This window comes from Pteronotus mesoamericanus, unplaced genomic scaffold (assembly GCF_021234165.1).
Source record: "Pteronotus mesoamericanus isolate MK-2021 breed Mesoamerican mustached bat unplaced genomic scaffold, CSHL_Meso_final contig_164, whole genome shotgun sequence".
NCBI lineage: Eukaryota > Metazoa > Chordata > Mammalia > Chiroptera > Mormoopidae > Pteronotus > Pteronotus mesoamericanus.
This window is the reverse complement of record NW_026555065.1, coordinates 10,196,450-10,223,943: the sequence shown is the minus strand read 5'-3', so window position 1 is coordinate 10,223,943 and position 27,494 is coordinate 10,196,450. Positions and strand designations below refer to the sequence as shown.

The 27,494-nt window shown below is 42.4% G+C and overlaps 1 protein-coding gene across 2 annotated transcripts in view; it reads left to right on the top strand.

The window, feature by feature from the left end:
* Positions 1-27,494, top strand: part of MYZAP (myocardial zonula adherens protein) — a 112,279-nt gene that overhangs the window by 26,300 nt on the left and 58,485 nt on the right. For both annotated transcript variants that reach the window (XM_054565367.1, XM_054565365.1), the window contains exons 4-10: positions 1,620-1,712; positions 5,274-5,387; positions 8,500-8,652; positions 12,536-12,661; positions 13,502-13,630; positions 19,602-19,681; positions 21,175-21,280. In XM_054565367.1, the coding sequence (XP_054421342.1) occupies positions 1,620-1,712; positions 5,274-5,387; positions 8,500-8,652; positions 12,536-12,661; positions 13,502-13,630; positions 19,602-19,681; positions 21,175-21,280 (801 nt within the window). The remainder of the gene's footprint in view (positions 1-1,619; positions 1,713-5,273; positions 5,388-8,499; positions 8,653-12,535; positions 12,662-13,501; positions 13,631-19,601; positions 19,682-21,174; positions 21,281-27,494) is intronic.

Here is a 27,494-nt window from a genome sequence, read left to right as displayed (position 1 = left end):
AAGGCATCCTGCCTGCCCCCGGTAAAAAGTGGTGATGTTGGCCTTGTTTTCCCAGAATGTTTGTAGTTAATGGCAAGAAAGTAGACTATTATTACTTTTTATTTTTCAATTACAGTTTACATTCAATATTATCCTGTATTAGTTTCAGATGTACAGCAAAGTGGTTAGAAAATTATATACTTTACTGAGTGGTCCTTTTGCTCCAGGTACCCACCTGGCCCCATACATAGCTATCATGGTATTATTGACTGTATTCCCCATGCTATAACATACATCTCTGTGACTCTTCTATAACTATCAATTTGTGCTGTTTAATTCCTTCCCCTTTTTCACCCAGTCCCAAACCTGTTCTGACAATGGTCAGTCAGCCTGTTCTCTGTGTCTATGAGTCTCTTTCTATTGTGTTGAAAGTATTCTATTATTAGAATTCAACTGGGGAAGGCCTGGCATCTTAACTGCCCTCCCAAATCTCCACCAATATCTAGTCACCCCTAATACACATACAGTCTAATTTTAAAACATGCTATTCTGCAAATGCAGCTTCAAGATTAAGTCCCCCCTCCCCACCACCCCATGCTGTCCCTACATGCTTGTGGTCATTCTAACCAAACTGCTGTGGTTTAGCAGAAGTTCCTGAGACTCCCTATTCTCTTCTCTCTCTTTTTTAAAGATCTCACTTACTTATATTTAGAGAGAAGGGAAGGGAGGGAGAAAGAGAGAGAGAGAAGCATCAATGTGAGGGAAACATTGATCGGTGGCATATATTCCAACTGGGGACTGAACCCACAACCCAGTCATGTGCCCTGACCAGGAATTGACCAGGTGACCTTTTGCTTTGCGGGACAATTCCCAACGAACTGGGCCACACCAGTTGGGGTGAGACTTCCTGTTCTATCTGAAGGTCCCTGAGCACTTTGTCCATCCTATGGGCACCAGAAGAAGGGAGGAGACAGGGATTGTTTGTAAGGGCCATTGGAGAGAATCTTGAATAGTGTTTTTGTGAACAGGTGTTTTGGAGATCACCTTGGCTGCGGTTATATTTAGTGCCTCGTGTGGTATTATTGAGGTCATTATTGAGGAACTGACTTCCAAATTATGGGCTCTCCAGGGCTCATACTTTCCTGCATTACATTCCAGACATTTATTTGCTTTTTGGCAGTGAGGGCAGAGATAAGGAATATTAGAGGCTGCTTTTGCTTTTTGGTCCTCTTATCCATGTGTTTGCCATCAACCTGTTAAAATTTTTCTACTTGTAAAAAATGTGTGATAGGAAAAGGGGCAAACTTTGCCTGAATTGTGGCTTGAAGGTGATGGGTGAATTTCAACAGAGCTTTTTTTCTTCAGAGTTTATTATTTGGATAATTAATATTTATTAACTATATTTATGTAAAATAATGTTTATTATTATTAAAAATGTAATTCCCTTGGTTTCTAATTATGTATCAGGAGTGATCTTATTCCTTCATTTCCCAAATTATCTGTTCTTAAGATTTGTGTGTGTGTGTGTGTGTGTGTGTGTGTGTAGAGCCCTTTTCATATTAGGGTTTCTTAAAAGATTTGGAAGTCTCTCAGGAAAATGTTATAGCTTGATATCTAACTAGTATCTTTGTGGGCTGCAGGTGAGAGCCACCTTGGAAAAAGTAAGGAAGCGAATGTACGGAGACTATGATGACATGAGACAGAAGATTCGACAGATCACCCAGGAACTGTCAGTAAGTCCGTGTCTCAGCGACCTGGAAACACGAGGGATGACAGTGCTCGGACCTCCCTCTCAGTGGCTAGATTCAGAACATATTGAGTTTACAGTGTTCTTTATTAATGGAATCACATTTTAAATGAACTGAGGGCATTTTATTACAGAATAAAATTTATCATTGAAAGGATTTTTTTCTGTAGCAAGAATACTCTTCCTTATATCCAAGCCTTCCCCCCCAAGTCAGGAATAAGACAAGGAAGCCATCTGTCACCATTATCATTTAACATTGTGTCTGAGGGTATAAAAAAAGCCAATGGAATTAAACAAGGGGAATAAATATAGAGGTATAAAAACTGGACAGGTAGATGTAAAACTGTTACTATTTATAAACTATTGTAGTTATATACCAGAAAGCCCAAGTGATGCAATGAAAAAAAAAAACCCCTACTATAAACAATGAAGTAGTTCTATAAAGTTGCAGGGTAAAAAATTAATAGATACAGACAAAGAGGCTTCATTGTATAACAACCAATTATTTAGAAGAAATAACAGCAACAACAAAAACCTACCAAATATCTAGGAGTAAACTGTAGCAAGTGAAAAGACATAATATTGAACATCATAAGATGTCAATACTGTCAAGCTAATATACAAATTTAACATAATCCCAAAATACCAACAGAGTTTTATTTTATGCTCTTTTTATACAACTGGACTAGGTGAATTCAAAGGATACAGAAAATAAATATGAAGAATTGGGGAAATTCTGGGGGGGGGGGGGAAACAATGAGGGAAATTAGTCCTATTACTATAAGAAGAAAGTCAAAAAGCCTCAGAGATTAAAACAGTGTAGTATTGGCACATAAATAAATAGACGTCAATGAAAAAATCCAGAAATGTACCCCAATGTGTGACAAGTGTAGCATCTCATATAAAGGGAGAAAAATGAACCAGTCAGTGTTTGCTGTTGGGACAGAGTTCTATATGAACAAATTCCAAATTCGTCAGTGTTAAAAAGTGAAACTTACAAGTGCCAGAAGAAAATATATGTGAATTGTTTTGTACTCTTGGAGTGGAGAAACCCCCCATTTTAAAAAAAAAAAATTATGACATGCAGTACAATACCAAAAAAGAAAAGGTTAAAAACTGTTACAACATTAAGATGAAAAACTTGTGCTGTCAGAAACAGCCAAGTCCAAGTCAAATGATAAACTGGAGAAAGTTATTTACCCTTCATATAAATAATAGGCTGATTTTCCAAGTATTTAAAGAGCACTTACAAATCAAAAAAAGAAAGGGCAACAAGTCATAAAAATAGATGAAATATTTGTTACTGATAATTGATAGTAAAGGAAAGATGAAGGGCTCTTAGCTGTATGACAAGATGTTCTGCCTCACTCTCCATGAGAAATTCAGATTAAACCATGCTGAGATGTAATTTTTATCTAGTAGATTAGAAAAACTGCAAGAGCGGGACAAGACACTATAATAGTAGTGCTGTGGAGAAATAGGCAGCTTGCTGGGTAGGGTGTAATTTTACATTTCTCTTAGGTACAGCAATTTGCCACTTTCTATGAAAATTATAGATGCCTATATCCTCTGACTCAGCAAATCTATTTCTAAGAATTTATTGTATGGATAAACTCACACACATGTGTAATGACATATGTATGAACTTGGTTATTACAGCATTGTTTGTAATAGTAACATTATTGGAAACTTACGTGTCCATTAAGAAGGGGAAAGTAAAAGAAATTATATCTCTACAATAGAATTGTAAAAAATAGACTTGTAAAAATGGAATAAAAAGAATAAGCTCTTCAAAAGAAGGTACGGAAAGACTGCAAAGATTATAGATTAGGTGGTGAAAAGGCAAGATGCAAGAAAATATAATGTGCTACCACATATATAAAACAGAAGGGGAAAATGAAATGTATGTAGATTGTTTTGTGTGTGCACAAAAAATTGCTAAAAGGATACTGAAGAAAGTAATTAACAGATTCTTTTTTTTAAAAAAAAATTGATTTTATATAGAGAGAGGAAGGGGAAGAGAGAGGGAGAGAAACATCAATTTATTGTTGCACTTATTTATGCATTCATTGGTTGATTCTTGTATATGCCCTCACCAGTAATCAAATCAATAACCTTGGTGTATCAGGACGATGCACTAACCAACTGAGCTATCTGGCGAGGGCTCAACAGTGATTCTTAATTGAGGACTGGAGTGGGGAAGGTGGTAAGTGGGACAGAGAGATTTATTTTAGTGTATACCTTTTAAAATATTTGAACTATGTGATTGTATCACCTACTCAAATATTTTTAGAAAGACAACCTTCCTCCGGTTTAACCAAGCTAATATTTGTGAGAAAAAAATTTTTAAAAAAATTTGTGATTAATAATCTTGAAGGAAAAAAGTTCATGTATATATGACATACTTTCCGTAAGGGTTAATAATTGCAGGTCAGAAGCACAGTTCCATCAGCCATGCATTTGACTTACTTCAAGGCTTGGCCGTGAGAGTATCTGCTTAAGTAAGACCTATTGCCTTGATTATAGGGGCAGGGGTTTAAAAACATATCCACCCAGCCCATTCTCCCTGGCATGTAGGAAGAGATTTGTGAAATTCTCACCTACTTATGGAAATTCACTCTGTCCACTGACAGACACTAACAACTTTAATTAATGTCATAGGATTGAATTTGCAAGAGATGCATAAACAAGTCTTTGCACACCCTTGTTTTCTCATGCTAGAACTATCACAGGAGCTTGTCTCTCTGCCTGTAGTCTCCTCCTCCTCTAGGCCACATCACATACTTCAGGCAGACCGATTGCTAAATTACTGCTCTATGAACACACCCCTGAACAAGCACATGCCACCTGCTCTGGGTCCTGGCCTGCCGTTTCCACTCTCTCTCCCATCCCTGGGGTGCACCTCCTTCTGCATGGTGCCTGGCTGCTGTCTGTGGCTCTCACAGGGGTGTAGCCCCAAGCCTTCCCAGAACCTTTCCCCTAGCTCTGCTACTTGCCCGCTTCTCTATACCCAGCCCTCCTTTAAGGTCTAGCTCAAGACTGGCCTCTGATGAACTCCATCAGACATGTCACATGCACACACCCAACAAAGACAACACGACCACAGCAGCAGCCATAAAACAACTCTTGAGAATTGGGTGAGCCCAAAGTATATTCTTTCTATGGTGGGTAGAAAGAACAGGAGGGCACGGGAAGATATTACATCTGCGTTCGGGTTTCGGCGGTCCCACTTCTTAGCTCTTTGTGGGCAGATCCTTTAAATTCTCCGATTCTGTTTCCTCCCTGTAAAGGGCAGTGTCTGGCGGCTGCTAGGTGTTGTTGTGAGGACCGAGGCACAGCAGGTGAATGTGTAAAAACTATCTAAAGCAAAAGTATTCTTTTCTTTCTGATCTCTGGCTCATGCAGATGTCGACTTTTTAAATCTAAAGCTGCACATGAAATATTGAAGTTGACGTGGCCACTATCAGGAGACAGTTCCAGACTAAACAAAGATTGTTGTAGGTGTGTGTGGGTCGGTTTTGTGTAACTGTCTCTTCAATCTGCCCAGGTTTCACAGGCTCAGAAGGACTATCTAGAAAATCACATCCAAACGCAGTCGTCGGCCCTGGACAGCTTTAATGCCATGAACGCGGCTTTGGCGTCAGACTCCATTGACCTGCAGGTACGCCTCTGCTCACTGTGAGGTGGGGCGCCCTCTTTTGTAGTGCAAACAAGTGTAACCGAGAGTGGGCCCCGTGCTGTTGTAGAAACGCAAGTCACAGAATGTCCTCAGCTCATCACTCAGAAGCCGTTAAGCATGGCTGCAGCGAAGGCCGTGCGAGGAAGGCGATGGAGGAAGCTGAAGGAAGCGCTTCCAAGCTGGCACTCTAAACCTTTGTGTTGCAGTTGTTTTACCCTTATTAAAACAGGGGTTCAGGTCCTGAGTTCTGTGATGGAGCGTTTCTTGCTCCGCTAGATACCGAAGTGGTCTAAAGGGTCAGTGTCTAAAACAATACATCAGCTCCCACCCTCTTGCAGCCCTAGTTTCCAAGAAGCTCCACCCAATCATGGAAAAGACAGACCGAACAGAAGGCAATCTGTATTCATCCGCGGCACGTAACTCCCTGTCAAGCTCTTTTTCCAAATTTAGAAATTATTTTGCATTAAAAGAAATCATGAACATTTTAAAGGATTTCTTACAGTACCAGACAGGGAGGCAGAAAGCTTCAGGATCTTACATTTGTGCAGATGTATGTTGACCACCACCTTGGAGGGGCTTGCAGTCTTGATTAATTTGATTTGTCGGGAGTTTATCTCTCATGTTGCCCACTGCTATTCTTCCAGCTGAACCCTCCCCCACTTAACATGCAAATTAACTTGAAAATCACCAAGACAAAGTTTATATTCATCTGAAACAGTGTCCCTTGGCCCCTTGGCTTTAGCTTCCAAATATGCAAACAATAGCTTCTGCCCTGCCTCCAACTTTATTTGACTCTTATCTTTTTACCCTTCTCTTAAAAGTTCCATAAGCTATTTCATATCCTCTCTGGTTTTATATAAATAATTTATCAGATAAGCAAACAAATTTTCATGTTAGGGTTATCTACTTCCCCTAGAAGCTAGTGTTCTCTAATATCAACTGTTGGGGCAGCAGGGCCACAAACAAAGCTAGGCCCACGGAGGGCCTGGGTGGGCCCCTTGTTTGGATTTGTCTGGGAGGCCCATTTCTGGTGGGACCTCTCTGTCCCACCCTTTCCTGGCTTTCCATGGTGCATGCCAGTTGTCCCCTGGCTGCAGGCCAAGCTCTATTCAGTGGCCTTTGTTTTCCCTGACTCCTGCCATCAGAGGGTCTCACCAGGGCTCCCTTTCCTTTCTCTTGGACATCTTCTCACTCCTGGCCATCTAGGAAATGCTGTACCTCCCCTGAGCTCACACCTGGTTGGGATCTGTCCTGTTCCTGGTTTTCTTTCCCATGATACTTTTGATTGGCGATGCTACCGACACTCAGGGCATCTGCCTCAGAGGTCAGCTGTCAGGACAGGCTCAGCCATCACCAGGCACCCTGACTGATTCCTAGTTATGGTCCAGCCTCTTAGTCCCAGGCAGACAGAGGAATCTTATAAGGAAAAGATTAAAAACCGTTGTTAAAAAGGAGAAGAACTGGAGGAAGGGGTGGAAGAAGAAGAAGAAGAAGGAGAAGGAGAAGGAAAGGAAGAAAAAAAGGTTGAAAAGAATGGTACCATCTCACAGCCAGGAAACTCAGTGGAGTCTGAAGATAGTTGGCTTCTTACATCTGCAAGGCCCCAACATCTTCCACTGTCCATCCTACCCCATTTTCATTATAATGTACAATGAGACCAGGTCCTTGGTTTGATTTCATAGAACATCAGAGCTAGAAAGGGGTATCTCCAACCCCCTTATTTTACGGATACACAGACTGAGGCCAGAAGAGGGAAATGACTTTAACAGGGTATCTACCTGGTGGCAGAGCCAGGACTAGAACTGTGGTCTCTTGGGCCAGAGGTAGGTCTGTGAGCACAGAGTAGTATCGGCAAAGCCAGCGGGGTTTGGGGAGGGGGTGGTTGGGCCACGTGGTTTCTGTAGCCTCTTGCAGCGTCACTGCTCAGTGATTCCATGCTTCCAAATGGCTTCTCTATTTATTACCTTTGAAAATTCTTTCTCTGATTCAAGGATGTTTAGGAATGAGGCTTTTTATCCAAAGTAGAGGCTAAAGATTTGGGGGAGGGAGCTTTGGACACTGATCCTCTACAAGGAGGACAAAGGTGTTAGAAAGAGTGTCCAACACCAGAGTTTCCAAATCTCCTGATTTAAAATTGTAGATGACTGGGGGCGGTGGCAGAAAGTGCCCAGAACCCAGAGCCCAGTGGTAGGGATTCTGGGTCGGAAGCCATTTCTCTGTGAGGAGAGTTAACCAAGTAGAGCCTGAAGCATAAATAGCAACACTATTCATTTAAACATTCTTGCTCCAGTGGGTGACTGGGACTATAATCAACTGGCTTTTGACACTTGTCAGGCACTTGTCTGAGCCACCACACTCTGTTCCCTGGTACTTCTTCATCACCGCCCTTCTCTGCCCCGGGAAGGAAGGGGAAGCATTTGCAGGCTTTACGGTAGCCTCCGCCATGTTGTTTCTGTCCTCACAAGCCGACTAGAAGCCCAGAAAGGAAAACATCTCTATGCTACAAAACATGTGCTTTGGTTTCTGATTTCTGAATTCTCTGTGTGAATTTGGAAAATAAAGAAAATACAAAGAGGAAAATAAATGTCATCTATAATCCTACCCCATAGGGAAAATCATTATTTAGATTTTGGCGAATTTCTTCTAGTCTTTTAAAAAGTTTTTCTGTATAAATACATTTGAACAAATGCTTATACATTTTTTAAAATGGGTTTGTTCTGTATTTACTATTTTTCAAACTCAATTTTTTCCCATGTGAAATGATGTGTTAGGAACCCTTTTCCTTGGAAAGCCTCCATTTTATTCCATTTCCATTCATCCCAAGCCGTGGCGTTGGCCTCAGCTGTCGAGTGCGAAGCTGTCGAGTGCGAAGCTGTCGAGTGCGAAGCGGGAGGCTCCTGGCCCGTCTGCCTGCGGGCGGCAGACCGCTTCACCCCCATGGGGCCCGCAGCCCTTCAGACAGCAGGTTTGCGTCTCCGATGGCCTGACCTCTGTCGCAGTGGTTAATGGCAAAGATGTCTCAGAGCCTGTGTGACTCGGGTCGTGTTTCCTCACACCGTGAGATATGCTTTTGTTTTTATTTTCACCCCATTAGAAAACTCTTGTGGATGTTACTTTGGAAAACAGCAGCATTAAGGATCAAATCAGAAATCTGCAGCAGACGTACGAAGCGTCCATGGACAAGCTGCGGGAAAAGCAGAGGCAGTTAGAGGCAGCGCAAGTGGAAAACCAGTTGCTGAAAATGAAGGTGAAATCTGGGGGTCAGGGGTTGGGGGAAGAAGCTTCCTCCTAACCTTTCCCTTTTTCCCTTCTCCTCCCTCTCCTCCCATCTTCACCTCTTCCATTTCCTTTTCTCCGTTTTCTTATTTGTTGAATCTCTCACCCGTCTGTGGCCAGGCCCACAGGGCGCGGCTTGAAGGCACTGAGGAGGCTGCTGTGCTCGCAACTGTCAGTGCAGATTGGGGGCGCCCCGTAAAACCCCGCACTGGGCACTCCTGCCTTGGCCCCAGGCCTCAGGGGCTGCTGAGACAGGCACCATGGCACTGCTGTTACGTGCTGGGAGGCACGGGGATGCCCGCAGGCCTGGGACTTCAGCATCTTCACTGTTCAGATTTTCTCTGAGGCCCACGTCCTGTGTGGTTTGACAATAAAGAGCTGAAGGGCACGCACAAAGACAATCGATGGGGGACCAAGGACTCTGCGCAGCGTCCATCTTGCCCACCAGGCTGTGCTTATTCCACTGTGGTGCTTCTGATGCCCTTCCAAATGGAAGTGGGGGTAGATTTTCTACCCCACATCAGGGGCAGGCCCAGGAAGGTCAAACAGAAGGCATTCAACAGTTTATTTTCTGAATGAATTCATCTTTATTTAAGTCTGCGGTTTTCAGATCGTAACCAACTCAGCCTCAGGCTACCCTAGAGGAGCGGGCCTTATGGGTAGTGTATCCGGATAACTTGTTGCTCAAACCAGACTACATTTGGGATTGAATGGTGGTGCTATTAAGAATGTAGTGAGGGGGACAGACTGGGACGTGTGGGTCCCTCTCCGCAGGCTGCCTCGGATGGGGAGGAGGGGCCGCCCCACTGCACTGCTGGTCCCTGTGATGGCCACCCGTGGGGTTGTTCATCACAGGCCACTTTCCAGGCACAACTCCCCTGGGGAGGGACAGAGAGCTCTAGAGCATTCAGCTCTCCTTTGCTTCAGCTTCAAACACAGCTCCTCCTCTTCTTATCATTTCACATATTTCTGAGTGAGAGTTACTTTGAAAAAAAAGGGACAAAGGAGTGTGTTTCTGAAAAAGCCTAAAATTACTGTTTTAAGTCTTTTCCTCGGCTCAGGTGCTTTAGCCAGTCATTCACCCCACAAATACAGGGTGGGCAAAGGGGGTTTATAGTCGTGAGTACACGAAATAGTTTATTTTTGTATTGTTATTTTTTAACTGTTAAAGTATTGTTAAAGTTTTAATTACTTGTTAACTTTCCATACAAATAACTGCAAACCTACTTTTGCCTCAGCTATACTGAATGTCTACTATGTGTGTCTGTTCTGGACACTCCTGCTTCTTCCAGGGTTGGCATCAGGTGTCCGGGTGCATCATTAGGCAGTTTGGCAGCCTGGCTCCTTTCAAGGAGACCAAGCCCCTAAATGTAGCCCCTAGTTGCCTGTTTTAAATCCCGCTAAGGCTTTACTTTACCCCCTAAATAAATAAAAAAGTTATAGGACTCAAGAGTGTTTCGCATGACCTGGTTGCAGAAGAAACAGGACTCAAGGGATGGAGCCCTTTCTGGAAGTCTGTGTTGGCAATGTAAATGGTGTGCAGGATGCACTGGGTCTCTCTCAGCTGATGATAACCTCTGTACAGGATTTTCCATTTTGTGGCTTCTGGGTATCAAAATGTGTCTAGTGACAAGAAAGGAGAAATAGAGGGCATCTTTTTAAAAAATTGTTGGGGGGAGGGAGGAGATAGATTAGATAGATAGATAGATAGATAGATAGATAGATAGATAGATGGATAAGCTTCAGTTTGTTGTTCCATTTATGTATGCACTCCTACATAAGTGCTTCTTGTATGTGCCCTGACCGGGGATCCAACCTCCAACCTTGGGGCTGGCCAGGGCCTACATTGCATTCTTTGAAGTAAATATCATGTAACCTGTTGAGGTTGAAGTACACCTCCCTTATCCAGGGTTACCGAGGCTCAGCATTCTACAGCAACAAGAAGCTGGAAGCAAGGGACACAGACCTGCAAGTTCACAGACAAAGACAGGGCCACCTCTACCCCAACCCCTTCCTGCCCACAACTGCACTGACTTTTTCTCATCTCCTAAACTGGGTCCGCCCAAGCCATGAGGAGCTCCCAGCTTAGTGTTGCCCAAACTATGTGAGAATGTTTCTTATCAGAGCTCTAGTCTTCCCCGGTGATTGACTAGTGCAACCAATGGGACAGCTTCAACTCCATGTGGACAACGTCTCTTCAAAGGCCTCCCTGCTTTTCTGACATAATTTGTTTAAAAGTAATACATGCACATAGGGGGAAAAAAATCAAACAGTAGGAAAGATAACCTAGAGATATACCTGCACCATTTTACATTCCCACCAGCAGTGTAAGAGTGAATGTTTCTCCACATTCTTGCCAACATGTTACTACTACCTTCTTGATGGTAACTGTCCTAGTGAGTGTGAAGTGGTTTCTCATTGTCGGTTTGCATTTCCCAACAATGAGTGATGTTGAGTATCATTTCTTGTGCTTATGGGTCATTGGTATCTCTTCTTTGGAGTGTCTGTCAGATTCTTTGTTCATTTTTAAATTGGTTTATTTATATTTTATTATTGAGTTATAATTATTATTTGGGATACAAGTTATTAAATATGTGATTTGCTGTTATTTTCTCCCACTCTCCCAAATGTTTTCTTCCATCACTTTCTTGATGGTATTCTGTGAAGCACAGAAGTTTTTATTTTGTTTTTGTTAAGAAATTTCATTTCAATGGCTATAATTCCAGTGCTTGTTTGTCAAAGTCCAGAAGTCTTTAATATTGAATACTATGAAGTCTAAATTGAGGTGACGTTGGTTAACAGGATCACACAAGCTTCCTTGTTTATTTTTTTTGCCACTTGTGCTTTTGGTGTCAAGAAACCATGGTTGAATCAAAGGCCACAAAGATTTACCTTATGTTTTTTTTTCTAAAAGTTTATAGTTTTAACTTTTGCATATAAGTCTTTGATCCATTTTGAGTTCATTTTTATACATGGTGTACATGGTATGTTAGGGATCTAGTTTTATTCTTTTGCATGTGTCTATTCAGTGGTCCCTACACCATTTGTTGAAAAGTCTGTTTTGTTCCCACTGAATGGTCTTGTTAGGTGTCCTTCTGAAGTTTAATTTTTTAAAACAGGTAAATTATTTATTTAGTTTCAAGTCAGTACTATAAAGCAAAATATATTCAGAAATAGAATATTTATATCTGTTATGTCCCCTTTCCTCTCTTACTTCCTCCTTCCTCTTACAGATAACCATTTTATTTTTTAATTTTATAGTTTATTCTACTCTGACCCAATTCTAATAATGCAGTGATCTTATTTCTCAGCCTGTAACAGAATACTCAAGGATTAAAAAAACAAACATCTTTTTTTGCCTAGTTAGGGGCCAACTAGGGTATAGACCTGTTATCAGAAGAAAAGTTTTATTAAAACTGATAGAATAAAAAATAGCCAAATTTCAGCATCAAAAGAACAATAGACAGAAAAAGCCACTGAAGAAACAGGTTAATAAGACAGTGGAGCATGGACACATTTTAGAGAGAATTCAATTTACAAAGGGCTAAATTTGGGGGATCAGTTCAATACTTAGGTAAGTCCTTATCTTTTGAAAAATTCCCCCAGGCAGAACCTTTTTTTCTGATAATATCAAGTAAATTAGCATAAAGCACCACTTTTTCATTTCTATGCACCTGTTCGCCTCTTCTGCCTTCAGTCCTGCCGTTAGTTGCTGCTGCCTCCTGTCTACTGCCGGGCCCGGGTCGATGGGTCCACTGTTCGGTGTGTCCACACATGATGACACACACAGAGTGACAAGGGTTGATGCCCTGGCACGGGCAAAAGCCATCGCTCTGAAATGAGTCTCCCCGCAGGTGGAGTCCTCCCACGAAGCCAACGCTGAGGTGATGAGGGAGATGACCAGGAAGCTGTACAGCCAGTATGAGGAGAAGCTGCACGAGGAGCAGCGGAAGCACAATGCGGAGAAAGAGGCGCTCCTGGTATGTCTGTCGTAGCTGCAGAGAGAACAGAGTTCTTGGTTCATTTTTGTCAGTGAGGTTTAAATAAAGGGGTGAGCAAAAGTAAGTTTACAGTTGTTCATACTGAAAATAATACAATAATTAATAAAAATTATGCAAGAATAAACTGTTTCATGTACTCACAACTGTAATAAACCTACTTTGCCCACCCCTGTAGTAGGGTTTCTTCTTGGAGGTGAGTTAGTTGACAAACTACTGGGTGAGGGGTCAAGGAATTTATTGTTTGCGCATTCACTCCCTTCCCACAGCTAGAAGTATCCCTGCCCTTGGAAAGCCCACATGTTCATCCTGTTCTTTGCTGTGGCTTTCTGCTGCACCTGTGATTAGAGAGGGGCTGTGTGTCTCACATCTTGGCTTCTCTAGGACAGCATAAGTTTTTTTAATGTACGGACTCCATGTCTGCCCTCACCTGTGTCCTTACAAGCATAATAAATGTGCCAAATGATTGGTGCTTTGCAATACGAGAGAAAGATGTGGCCATTCTGCGTTCAACTCCAGATCTGGCCTTAATCTCCTTTACATTGTTGCACAGACGTTGACATTCTGAGCATTTAGTCAAGGGGTAAATAACATTCACAGGCTCTTTTTAGACATAAGGACTCAAGGGAGAAAAGCTTATTAAAAAGTCATGTGATATGTCTTTATAGATGAAAATCAGAATCATGGATGTTGAGTTCATGATCTGTGAGACTTCTAGGCCCCAGCGTCATGCATTTAAAGAGTCATCGTGATTTAGAAAGACACTAGCTGGTAGCCTGGGGACTCCGTGGCTTAGCTGAGGTCAGTGTCTTGCTTTTTCAGGAAGAAACCAATAGCTTTCTGAAAGCGATTGAAGAAGCCAATAAAAAGATGCAGGCGGCAGAGATCAGCCTAGAAGAGAAAGACCAGAGGATTGGGGAGCTGGACAGGCTGATCGAACGCATGGAAAAGGTAACAGTTACAGCTTCCGTCCCTGCCACCTGCCCAGGTGCCACTGCACTTCCGCAGTCCCCTGCAGGCCTGTCTGAAGGTCTGAGCGTCCCTCAACACTGACACCTCTCAGCCCGGCAATATGTGAGTTCAAAAAAAGAGACAAAATTGTGAAGTAATGTATGAGGAAGTCCAAGAAACTTCTAATTTTTCCACGGTAACTATTTTGATGCTTTAAAAAACATTACATATACAATTATTTACCAAAAAATGAATGTTTTAGCAGCCCTGCTTTGCTGGGCCCTGAAGTGTAAACTTAGTTTACTTGTTGAGTGGTCTAGACCTATTTAGACATTACGTCCACTCCCCAAGACTTGTTTCTGAGGCATGTGTCTGAAGGGCTGGCTTTTCTCTGACACGTGTCAGCTCAGAATGGGGGACACCACATTTCTTTGTGGGTGGGATAGACAGGCTGATGGGGAGAGTAGGGGATGTGTGGGGAAGGCAGGAGCTCAGCTGAGATAGTGAAGCTAGTGCAGAGAAAGGGAGGAGGCCAGAGATTACGTGGGAAGTGGAGAAAAGGGGAGAAAGGGTGGAGGGAGGAAAGAGAAGCGGAAGGAAGGGAGGGAAAAAAAGAGGGGAGGGTGACCTTTATCAGGTGACAGCTGACTCCTGAGGGAGGGGTAGTAGCTGAGGGCCAAGATTGGGACTGATTTCTGGAAAATGGCTCTCTGGCTGCATGTGAATTAGCAGAACAGTGGCGACCTGCCAAGACTGGGACATATTTGCACCCCGTGCTCATGCTAGGTGCTGAGATTCTCCAGACTGATAGTGGAGGGAGGGGCGATGACAGTGTGAACATGGTCAACATCTGGCCTTTCTTCTGAGAAGAGGTCTCCTTACTCCTGGTGTCTGCAGCTTCAGCCCCTCCCCTGACAAGGTGAAATTCCACCAAAGGGAGACGGACATTAAATTCAGCGCCGTGGAGCTTCAGGGCCTGCTGCAGGTTCCCGTGTTAGGGGATGTCTTTATTTGGGAAGGACTTGAACAACTAAGGGGTCAGTTACCATTTCACCTCCAGTCCTTGGGAAAACAGAACCCTGTCTTTTATTGAAGGGAAGATAGGTGATGTGGTTAAGACTGTATTGGTTGTATAACCCAACGCAGGTCCGGCTGCCTGCCTCTGCGAAAGCCAGTATTCAAGAGGCAGGTGCTGACGTAAAGGAAAGTGGTTTATTTGCAGATGTCAGCCATTTCGAAGATGGGGGATTCATGTCTCAAAGTCCATCTCCTGGAAATGGGGGACTCATGTCTCAAAGCCAATCTCCACATCTTAGGGGAGGCAGGGGTTTTTTATAAGGAGGGAGAGGGGAACAGAGCAAAGAGATCAGGGGAGAGGGTTGCAGAGATCTCTACGTGCAGACGCGCACAGCCCGTTCTGATAAGGCAGGTGATGGTCCAGTGTGCCTCATCCTCGTTTAGTCATCCTGGGTTTATATCATCCTGACTTCATGTCATCCTGGCTCCGTGGTTGAAGGTCAGCAACTCTTCCAGAGCTGAGATGCTGGAAGGTTGGGGCCTGTATCTTTTGAAACTGGTTCCTAGGATTCTTATACAAACATGCTGTTAATCTACAAGCTACTTATTAGTTGGAGTCAGCATTTATAGAAACAATGTCAAAAGAATGGTGAGGTGGGCTACAATTTCCTACCATTATAATTTTTCACTGTTTTAGCTGGAGGTGGTGATACTGAAGGTCAGGCAACAAGGTCATATTCTAGAACTTGGGAGAGTGTTCTCTATGTTACCACTCTCCTACAAGAGCAGAGGGTGCTTATTAACACAAATGCTCCCTCAGGTGACAGATTGTCCTGCAGGATGAAGAAGCAAGGGGGACAGGTGCAGGGGTGGGTGGGGCTGGTTTGGGCCGGGAGACCATCTTATAGAGACACTGTCTCTGTAGTGATTAAGAATATAGGTTTTCATTTATTTTGTTTTTCAGATTCAATTGTTGATAGATAGGTATTTATTGCCATTTTATTCGTAATTTTATCTATTTTTTCTTCTTCTTAAAGAAGACCCTGAAACAGACTCATAGATAAACAGAGAATGATGGTTGCCAGATGGTAATGGGGGGTGGGGGGAATGGGGGAAAAAGGTGAAGGGATGAAGAAGTACAAATTGGTAGTTGCAGAATAGTCATGGGGATGTAAAGTACAACGTAGGGAATATAGTCAATAATATTCTTATAACTATGTATGGTGTCAACTTGGAATAAGATTTATCAGGATGATCACTTTGAAAATTATATGTCTAATCACCTGAAACTAATATAATATTGTATGTCAACTGTAATTGAAAAATAAGAAAATGATTTTTAAAAAAAGAACATGGGTTTTACAATCAGACAGACGGAGGGTTTGAGTCTTGCCTCTTTCTAGTTGTGGGCAGTGACTTGTCTTTTCCAAACTCAGTCTCCTCTTCTGTAAAATGGTGATAATAATAATTCTTATTCTTTGGCTTTTGTGAGGAGTAATGAGAAAAATCCATGCAGAGTGTCTGGCACATACATAGTAGGGGCTCAAAAATTGGCGGCTCTGACTTTTATTTTGCCATAGACTTGCTTAAGTGTCTGCCCCAGAGTCAGCTTTTTTGAAGCTGGATCTGTTTTATAGCTTATCCTCTTTGTACTCTTGTAATTCGAAGAGTTTCCCGCTTTTCCCTGATTTCCACGCGGAGCCCCCGTGAGGGGTGTATGGGTATAGGCCAGGGGTGGGGACAGGTGGTGAGGCGGGCCCTCCCTACCAGAATTTATGTGACAAAAAGTGCTCCCTAAATCCTGATGGCTTTTTCTTTAGCGATTGAAAATTTATTGTCCTTTCCCTAAATCTTCTTTTCCAGTTGCCTAAAGAAATGTTTGCTTTATGTAGCTAAGATTAGGATACTGACTGACTGCTCTTCCTCCTCCAGGGATAAATCTTTGAGAGCAGGAATTGTGCCAGATCTGTGTCACACACTTTGTGAACAACATGTCCACAGGCATGAGCCATGGCAGTGTTCATATTCTGCAAGCACCGAGTTTTGGGTTTTGCTCAAGGACAAACCACATGCCTTTGAATGGCTTCCCTACTACATGCCTTAATTTTCGGTTTCTCTTTTTGAGCACTGTATGCAGAACATTTTTCTTTGGTTAGTAACAATCTTTTAAGGAGTGGGTTCTCCCAGGGACCCTTCTGCAGAATAGATACTATTCTATACCTTGATCTGGGTGGTGGCTTCACTGGGTAATTGAGTATATGCAAGTGTAAGAAATTATTGGGCAGTGTACACTTAAGATTTGGTTTACCTCAATTTAGAAAAATACAGAATTTTTAAAGTATGCTATAAATTAGGCCTTGCCCTACTTTATGACAGCTTTTTGGGGGGGCCAGAGTAAGGGGCTCACTTGTGAAGGGTTCATCACTATTATTTCAGGGCTAATGTAAACTTCTGGCCAATAACCTACCCCGCAGGGGTAAGGGGTACATTCTGCCCAAGCTGGGCAGTAAGAATGTGCATTCACTCTACAGACTGAGAAATAGTAACAAAACCTCACCCAAAGCTGGCCTTCCTTTATGACTCTAAATATGTTGACGGTGACGCATTCTTCCTGCCAAGGCGCACTGCTCCCGCCTCTTGGGTTCTGTTCCTTGGTATATACCACAGCCTTCAGCTTCAGGAGGTGTGGGACTTAACTCTTCAAAGATACGCTTGTAATAATTGGGCAGAAAAGAGGTTTAAAATCTATATAATGAGTAAGAGTTTGTTAGGGGAGCATTTCTGAAAATAAAGATGAGGTGCAGTGTTTAGAGGAGAGCCTAAAGTACAATAATCTCCTCCTAATTAGTGAACAAGATTTGGTAAACTTCATTTTAAGGGAATGTATTACACCAACATTGATAATGTGTTTCCAGTATAATTTCAGTTATGTGAAACACCAGGCTTTTATTAGCATTTCCCACTCTTTCTAAAGAAATAATTGTCCAGATTCTATATTGCTTTTTTGAGTAAACTTCTAAATTTACATATAAATAGCAAAGCTTACAAATCTTAATGCACAGCTTGATGTATGTATTAGTTTCCCATTGCTGCTGTAACTGCAGTTAGTGGCTTAAAACAATGTGAATTTATCATCTTCTTATTCTGGAGGTCAGAAGTTCTAATGAATGTGTTGGCAGGACTGAGTTCCTTTTGGAAGCCCTAGAGGAGAACCATTTCCCAGCCTCTCTTGACTTCTTGAGACTGCTTAAATTCCTTGACTCATGGCCCATCCCCCAGCTTTCAAGCATGTAGCATTATTCCAATCTCTGCTTCTCTATGACCCTAAGCCTCCTTCCAATAAGGGCCCAATTGGATAATCCAGGGTAATTTCTCCACTAATTTAATCACATCTGCAAAATTCCTTTTTCCATGTAAGCAACATATTCATAGGTGTCAGGGATTAGGATGTGGACATAGTTGGGAGCCATTGTTCTTGCTACTACAGTACACTTTTACAAGTGAACATACCCATGTGAATAACTCCCAGATTAGTGTATAGGCTATTACCTGAGTTCCAGAGCCTCTTACGTTGACTAAAGAGAAAATCATCAAGAATTTTGCAGTATGACAGGCCACTGATGTAAAGTATTGGTCATGATTATTTAGAACTGTTACTGAACGTGGACCATTTGGGGGGCCTGGTACCATTACTGGAACAACGCCCTCCCCTTCCCCCGCGGTCCCTCTGTTCAAGGTTCTTTGCCTGCTGCCCTTAGAAACTATGGCTTTCACTGGCAGTTTGGTGAAAAGGAAAGGAACTATTTGTTTAAAAGTTATACAGGTTTTGAATAATGGCTAAATGTTGCAGTTAAATCTCAAAATCCCTTTAAAACACCCACCAACACACACCGTCCTGCCTTTCCCTCCCCTTTGCCCGGTCAGGCCAGTCAGGGGTACGGTCTTCCAGAAGAAAAAGAACAAAAGTCTGGAGCTCGGCTGGGCAGGCCTCTCGCTGTTCTCAGCACCATCCGCTGTGTTGTCACAATCTCCAGTTCTTAATCCAAACCCACATGGCACCTTTCATGGCCCACTAGCAAGAGCCCTTTCTCCCTTTCCTTCCCTCATGGTCTTCACGTTGTTACCATGCCCCTCCCCCCGCCCCCCGTGGCAGGGAGGGAACCCTCTCCGAGCTCTCATGCACACGCATTGTAACTGGGGGAGCTGCTCTGCATGGCTGCTCCATCTTGCTCTCCTGCTGCCACTGCACTCCCAAAACCGCGTGCTCAAAAGCATCTAGTATGGCTGCTGCACCTAGGTTTAAATCCTGGCGCAAATCTTTCCCATAGCCCCATTTCCAACTCCCTCAGCAGGCGAAGTAATGGGGCGGGGGCGGGGTGGGGGGCGGGAGCAGGGTGGGGTGCTGCCTCCCAGTTACGTCCTGGGTTTACGTTATGCAAACCTTCCTGGTTAGCCTTGTTGCTATGCAAAACAACCATCTTTGCATATGAGGTGTGATGCTATCCTGCTGTTACTGATGTGTTATTGATGTGCAAAATGACTCAATGGCCCTGCTCCTTGTCTCCCATCCCCTATGGTTGCCCGCCTTGTGGGGTGGGAGGGAGAATATACTATATTTTTCTTGGTCACCCCTAGTTCTGGACCCCATTACAGTGCAGCCCTGGCTGCACCCTGTTACAGAACTATAAACTTCACAAGACATCTGAGCCTAGGCTGACAAGAGCACTTTGAATGGCTTTATCCGAGACGTTTGGCTCTAATTCATAAATATGCCTATAAACACACCGACAAATTTGGCATTTTTGAACTGTTTGGACTCTGGTGAGTGGGTATATAAAACCCACGGGGTGTTTCATATGGATTTGAACTCACTAGTGCTGGAATTAACAGAGATACACATTCTCTCTCCAACTTGGTTTAACCCATTGATGAAAATAGTGTCTGTCTGTTTTAGGAACGCCATCAACTGCAACTACAACTCCTAGAGCATGAAACAGAAATGTCAGGGGAAATAACTGATTCTGACAATGAAAGGTAAGATGCAATGCCCTTTATCTTGTAATGGACTTTTATGGTGGGCACGCTGTGTCTTAGTGGGCTCAATTGGTCCTTTCATTTTATACTCCTCTGGTCACCTCTTCCTGCAGACTTACACGTGCAGAAAACAGTGCTTGAGCACTTCCAGTGTGAAGCTGGCTTCTTAAGGAGCTTAACAGCCACATCCTACAGCCCATGGCTCCTTGTTAGTGCAGTGGAACACATTTTAATTTTACACTGTCACAAGTGCAAAAGTTCAGTCTGTCGAGGTTCTCCGTAACCTTGACCTCCACAGGATGCACCTTGTTGATGAGAAAACATAAACTGTGATTAATGTCATCATCATGGAAACTAATTTTAAAATGTCTTTCTTTGTTTCCAAACATTGCTCAGTTAACCATTGCCTGGTTAATCTTTGTCTCTGAGCGTAGAAAGCCTGCGTGGAAAGTGCTGCGGAAGTAGTTCATGGTCTGGTATCTTCTAGAAATTAAAAGGCTAAGAGGCCATGCATGGCCCTCTGGTGAAGAAGAACAAAGTTGGGATGAAGTTACCTCACCTCCCTGAGATTCTTTGCCTACTTGAAAAATGGGAATTCTTTTGTTTTTTAAAGGAGGAGGGGATTATGATGATTATAACAGTGCCCATCTCACTGCATTATTATGAGGGAACTGTTGGGTGTTTTGCTGGCCACATAGCATTTGCTGGGGAAAAAAACAAACAAACCTGTTTCCCTTCCTCTTTTGCAACTTCAGAGTTTGCAAAGTTGCACAGACTAGGCGTCTTCCCTAGTCTGTGAGGTGGCGCTGAGGAGGGGCCGGCAGAGGTGCGAAGTGGTGAGCTCACCACCTGACCCTTGACCCAGTGCCCCCATCCAGAGGCCCTGAGAACTGGAGTCCCTCTGCTGGGACCTTTGAAACCAGCAAAGTCAGAGAATAATTTTTGCTGTTTTAAAACCAAAGTGTGAAATGTTTTATTATGTGATTCATTCTATTTTGGTTCAGGGAAGGTCTTTCAACATGTTTCCCATTTTCCCATAATGATCATATATAGAACAGTGATAATTCCATACTTCCCAGGACTCTGTTGGGAGCTCTGATTTCAGATATTTTGTTGTGTTGCTAGATGCCTTGCCTCTGTCCTCCTAATCAAGGTAATTTCCTGGATGTTCCACTACTGTGTTCACTATAACAGAGCCTCCCCCCCCCCTACCTGTAAGTGGTACCAACAAATTCTCAGTGCCTGGGACATATAGTAACTGACCTTATACAGGGTAAATCTTACAAGTGGGAACTTGTAAAAGAGTCCTGTATTTCTTCTATGGTGAGGTGGTCAATGGGCAGTAAATCACATAGGATACACACAAAATTAAAGAGTGCATCCTGGGGTTCCCTTCCTTGTTCTCAGCAACATTCCTTTCAAGTGGTGACTTCCTATGCTGGTGCTGCTGCTTTGGTACAGGACTCAGCTGCTCTCTCTTCTATGTGTGTTAGGTATCAGCAGCTGGAGGAGGCGTCCGCCAGCCTCCGGGAACGGATCAGACACCTAGATGACATGGTGCATTGCCAGCAGAAAAAAGTCAAGCAGATGGTCGAGGAGGTAAGCCCTTGTCAAAGGTTCACGGGCCCCGGGTTGTTTCCTGTGGTGGGGACGTTTCAGCCCTAGAGCCGGATCTGAGTCTCAGCTCTGTTTTCTGCTCACAGTGAACTTGCTCAGATTGCTGCCGTCTGGGCCCAGAGGGTAATTTTCTCATGTGTCCCCCGTGGTGACTGTTCCCCTAAAGGAAGGCCTTCTCCAGATCAAAAAGTTACAATTCAGAAAGCTGTGAGGTGCATTGCATAGCTCACCCACTTTCAGAGGAGAGCGACGCCCTCTGCCCTACATAGGTGCCTACAGCTCAGGAGCAGAAGGGAGGTTTGACGAGGAAAGTTGAACTCAGCTCCGGTCTCTGCACTCCCCACTGCCCGCCTCTCCCCAAGCTACTCTGCATCCTTTCTTCATTTCTGGGTGTGTCTCTTTCTAAGGGAAAGGGAAAGAGTTCATTCCCTTTTCCTGTCTGTTGCTCTCTCTCTTCTGCCTTCTTCTCTCCTATTCTCCTACTCCTATTTTTCTTCATCTTTTCACTTTCTACCATCCTTTCTTTCTTTAACTGTATGTAATATGAAACCAAGTTGTAGATTTACTGTGTAAGCTGTGCATAGTTTACTATTCTATTTTCTAAATAAAAAACAGGTAAGTTGAATATTTATATTTCTCTAAGAGGAAAAAATCATTTTAACCTGTGTTAATATAATCTCTCTCTTTCTTGTGGTGATTGCTCGATAGAAGAAAGTTTATGTTGCTATAAAGCTAATAACATACTGTAATATTTTTCTTGCTCAATAAAGAAATTGGGCAGAGAAAAGAAGAGTTAGTTCTAACAGGGTTATAAGAATTCCCTAGGATCTAATTCTCTAACTCTCAAAGAAAGAAAAAGGTTTCAATTTAATTAAATATTTTGTTGGCAGTGGAAAAAACTGAAGGAAAAAAAAAACCCCAAGCAATTTTCTTATATAAAGCACTATGAAAAGTTATATCTTTTATTAATGAATTACTAAAATTAAAAGCATATCTACTTCTAATAAATAATTTGCACACATCACACAAATAGAAGTTTAAAAATGCATCTCTTTGATCACAAGATAATTTTATTATTATAAAACGTTGGAGACATTAGCAGAGTGGAGTTAAAGTCAGGGAATTATGGTGATGGGAAGGGGCACTTTTTTTTTCTTGTGTGTAGGATAAACATATACATTAGATAAAATCTGCTTCCCAAACAAGGAATCCAGCCATATGGTGTGGAATCCTATGAGTATTATATTGGTTCCTGTGCAAGCCTTGGGGAGCAGTAGAATGAAAGGAAGGGCAGCAGAGGTTCAGGTGAGGGACCCGTGCGCGCACCTTCGTGGTCCCTTTGCACACCTGATCAGGAGCACTGCTAGCGACAGTGACGGGTAGATCCTGCCCAGTGTCGACATTAGGCTGGTGTCAGGCGTGTGTTTCCTTAGGAAAAGCATCATGTTGTCACAGTTAGCATCTCGGGGAGCCATGGCTGCCAGAGCGTATCTTTTCTGTTTCCGAATTTCATACGCATGAAGTCTAGGGCAGGGCTAGTCTTCTTCCTGCCTGCGGCTCCTTGAATGTGGAACACTGCACTTCCCCCACCTTACCACAGGGTGGTGGTCTGTATTGTTTTCCTATCTGTTGTTAGAGAACCAGGGACCAAAACCTTAGACTGGTTAGCTTCTGATTCAATTATTATCTGTAATGTTTACAACTGGCACCAAAATCAGAGATACTTTAATAAAAAAAAAAACATTTCGAAGAAGTTTAGGATTCTTGTTTTCTAATTTACTTCTGGAATATATGGATCTACCAATTTGAAGAGAGTGGGGGAGTATCTACATATGAAAATAAGGAAGCATATAAAGATCACTGTCCATGCCTTGCTTTTCTACCTGTGAATGAATGTCTCCCCAGTGAGCTTCTCTAAGTTCTGATGATGCGCCTGGAAGACCCAGGCATTGGAATGAAATCACAGGCTGAAATTTAGGATGGCACCATTAGGGGCCTGCTGGATTTCAACAACGGATGGAGACTTAGAGAGAGAAAGAGATTTTTTGTTCTGTATTTGAATCTCTAAATCAAATTTTGATTCTAAATCAAATGTTTGTCCAGGACATTGTGTTAACTTATGCAACAAAAGGATAGTTTAAAGTCTTAATTGCTGTAGCCATTTGTGTGAATACTCTTTTTTTTTTTCCCAGTTAGAAACATGGAAAAAGGGATACTGACAAATGAGCACATTCAGAAGGGCGGGATCAGGTTGGAAAGGGGTTGAGGACTCTAGCAGTTCAGGGAATGGTTGAAGGCTTTGGGGAAGCGATGGCCAAGGAGAGCTTTGAGAGCTGAGTTAACCCTTAGATAACAGTTATTGAGAAGAGGGAATATAATTTTGTTTTGTATTGCAATGCAAGGGCAGGCTGGAACCACTGGGTGGCACTTGCAAAAAAGAAAATTTCGGCTCTTGGTTCAACATGAGGAAAACATTTCTAATACTGGCTGCCCTGGAAAGGTATTTAGCCCTTCACTATGGGTGTATTCCTTTTGAGTTAAAAAGTTGAGGTAGAAGCTCCTTATAAATAAAGAATTATTTATTGCTTACTAGGCTGCACCTGTGTTATGATCTCAGCATTATTGTCACTTTTCACAATAACCAAGATCAGCCAAATTATAACTAAATCACTTTAGGACTTTTGGACCACATTTTGAAAAGCCAGACTACTGAATTAATTACTTGTGGAACCTTGAACTCTGGCTTTAGAAGACAAATGTATTTTTATTCATGAACTTCAGCTACCCAAGTATTAAGAGAAATTTGACCTAGAACGTAGGTAGCAAATGTTAGGGACAGTTTTCCTTCCCTCACAGGAAGTCTGAAAGCTTGTCGGTGTGATAGCTTCACATTCACCAATGATGAGAATCCAGTCTCCATCATTTTGGTCCTAATGTCTATGAAGAAACCCGGTTTATTAAAATGATGTGCTTCTTTTTTCAACTCCAATCATCAAGTATTATTACTGAGGTTCTCGGAATCCTTAAATGTTAAGTAATATATTTTCTTTCACCTCAGTAGAATGTAATTTCTTAAAAAAAAAAAATCATCATCTCAATAAAATGTGAGTGGCCTTTGTTTTACAATCCATAGCTTAATAATAACTTGATTTTCATTGTGTGGGACAGTGTATTTCAGTAAGGACTTGGGCATGTAAGAAAGGCTTTTTGAAATGAAGGATTAATATGTCAAGTTCATTAGAAAAAACAACTCAAAGAATTTTGTGTGAAGTATGGGACCAAATACTCTCACTAGGCTAGATCTTTATTCCAAATTAAGTCTCCGTTAGGAGTAGCTGTCTTCATCACTTGTTCTTCTCACTGGTTCTAACTTGAATGAAAAAAACCAAAACAAGCCCCCCATAAGTTCCTTTAGACTTTCAAGGGTTTGACAGAAAATATAGAGGGACTGAAAAAAATAGCGCTTGTGGGGAAATTTACTAATTCACCATTCCCCAGCTCTCCACCAGCAGTGTCCGTGCTGCTGTGGTTCTGGATCCTCCTGGCTGGCGTTAGTTATCCTTGTGCTTGAGTTTCTTGCTTCTGTTGAGAAGCCGCCCTGGGGATTAGGTCCTTTGCTGCAAGCAGGCTGCATTCTTGAGTTTGCCATCCAAGGAACCGGGGAGCTCAGGGAGGAGCTGAAGCCAGAGCAGTGAACACCTTGACACATCTGGAAGTGTTATTTCTGCAGGCAGCAGGCTCATTCACACCTCTTTACCTACACTCACCAACGCCCAGTCCCCCGGCCAACCGGAGCAGCTTTTCTGCCAGGGGGGAAATTATCTGGAGGAAAACATAAATTCCAATTTGCCCTTAAAAATGGGTGGTGGACTTGCAGTTTTGCCACTGGACAATGATATTATTCAGCTAAATAAATAGTAATTTAATAAGAGTTCCTTTACCTTTTTCACTTCAACCATAGCATCCTTTTGTTCTATCACTTCTTTCTTCTAATTTCCCGTTGCATTTGTGATGGGTGATATGTCTCTTTCAACAGAAAGTCTGGAGAGGTTGCCTTTCAGTTTCAGAGGAGGCAATTGTCTTTCTAGAATTTTCTTTTGTGGAAAGCAGTTGCATCCCTCATCCCCTTCTATAGTTTAGATGTTTAATGAGTGTGAAGGTGCAAGGAATTGATTTTCTTGTTAGTGCTTCTCCATGCAGGCGGTGCATCAGAATCACTGGGAAGCTTTAATAAATTCCAGAACCTGGCAGATAGGAGTAGAAGGGGAGGACTAGGTATCAGGAGGTTTTTGGTTGGTTTTTAAAGCCCCACAAGATTCCAGTATGCGGACAGGACTGAGAACTGATGTTCTGTGTTCTTAGAAGAGTAGCCTGCATTTCCATGCTTGGTTTTCAGGTCATTAATGTATTTTGCCAGCCTCCCTCAGAAGCTCATATGCCTGAGGTGGAAAGTTGGTAATAAACTTGGAGTAAGAAGGGCTCAAGGGAAGAAAGCCAGGGAGACCAGTCAGCAGGGAGCAGGAGCACTGAAGTAGGCGGCTGGTCCAAGTGTGTGACCCTCTGAAGGCCCTATCACCCCCATCTAGAAAGGTCACCCTTAATAGCTCTACAGACCTGGTGGTATCCAGATGATAAAATTTCCCAGAGGCTATCCTTGTCCATCTAGAGAGAAGCTGTTACTAAGGCAGGTAGATTTAGGCACATTTGTTAAACAGGTAATAGAGACTTAAAGGGACAGAATCCAATTCCAGAGGAAGCTGAGAACCCACCACTAACAAAGAGGCCGAAAGTGGTTCTCATGGATTCTCTTCACCCAGTGCTTGTATGTGCATGTGTCTGGCCTCGCCCTGGTTTAAATTACTTACTTCTGTCTACACAGAAGACCTTAGTCTTTGCCACACTGACCTTCCTTAGAAAGAAAAGGACATGGTACCTTGTTGAAATAATAGTATTAACAATGACCACTTCTCAAGTACAAGACAAGGCAGAACATTTTTGCAATTGCTAAGAAATGGTTTTGAAAGTATTTAATTACCATCTCTTAGATTATTTTAAGAGTGACTCTCTTGTTATAATGCAACCGTTTTTATGGAGACAGACAAACTGGATGAGGGAGGATAAATGATGAGTAACTCTTCTGAGGGTTGAGGTTTGAGTTACCAGTTTCTAGCTCTTGAGCCAGTAGCAAAGCAGGGCTTCTCTTTTATTTTTTCAAGTCCCCATGACTTATCTCCCAGGCCCCGAATCTGTACGCACCCCTTATGTTAGAGACCTTGGAAAAGTACAGTTAGAGAGCCTTAAAGGTATATACAGCGAAAGGGTACCTAGAATGGAAATGAACGTCGACTTTTTAGAAGCAGACATACCTGCATTTACCAGTTGTGGGACCTTCAAAAAATTACTAGTTTCTTGTCTGTAAAGCAGGGTTAATAGTAGTATCTACTTGAAAGGTTAAGGGTTGAGATGATGTATAGTTGATTCTTGAACAATGTGCAGATTACCCCATGCATTGAAAATTTGTGTATAACCTTTGACTCCCTCAAAACTTTACTAATAGCCTACTATCACTTAGGTGCCTTGCCAATAACATAAACAATTGGTGAACACATATTTTCAGTGTTATATGTATTATATACCATATTCTTATGATAAACTAAGCTAGAGAAAATAAAATGCTAGTAAGGAAAATCATAAAGAACAGAAATAACATTTTAAGTATTTATTGAAAAAATCTGCATATAAGTGGATCTATACAGTTCAAATCTGTGTTGTTCAAGAATCAACTTTAGAAAGTACTTACAGCATATTCATAGAAACATAGGAAATATCTAATAAATATTAGTTCTTCTTCTTCTTCATATTTATTTATTTATTTTTTACTGATGGATGGGTTCCTGCTGTGTATACCCAAAGTAAAGTTAAATGCATTAAAAGCAAAAGCCTCTGGGTTGATTTCTTGACTAATGCAAAGGGTTGCCTTTCTCTCCTTTGGGAGTCTTACTGGCCAAATGGGATCTCTGGGTAAACTTCTCTCCTCCTTCTATGCTTTGTGCTGCATTCTAGCTTAGCCATGCGTCCTTGGAGTAGAATTTTTATACACAAGGCAACTTAAAAACATTAGAATCTTCCATTTTAAATAGGGTCAGTTATTTGTTAGCACACAATTTATTTTGAAATTATGCGGTGTGCTGAAATG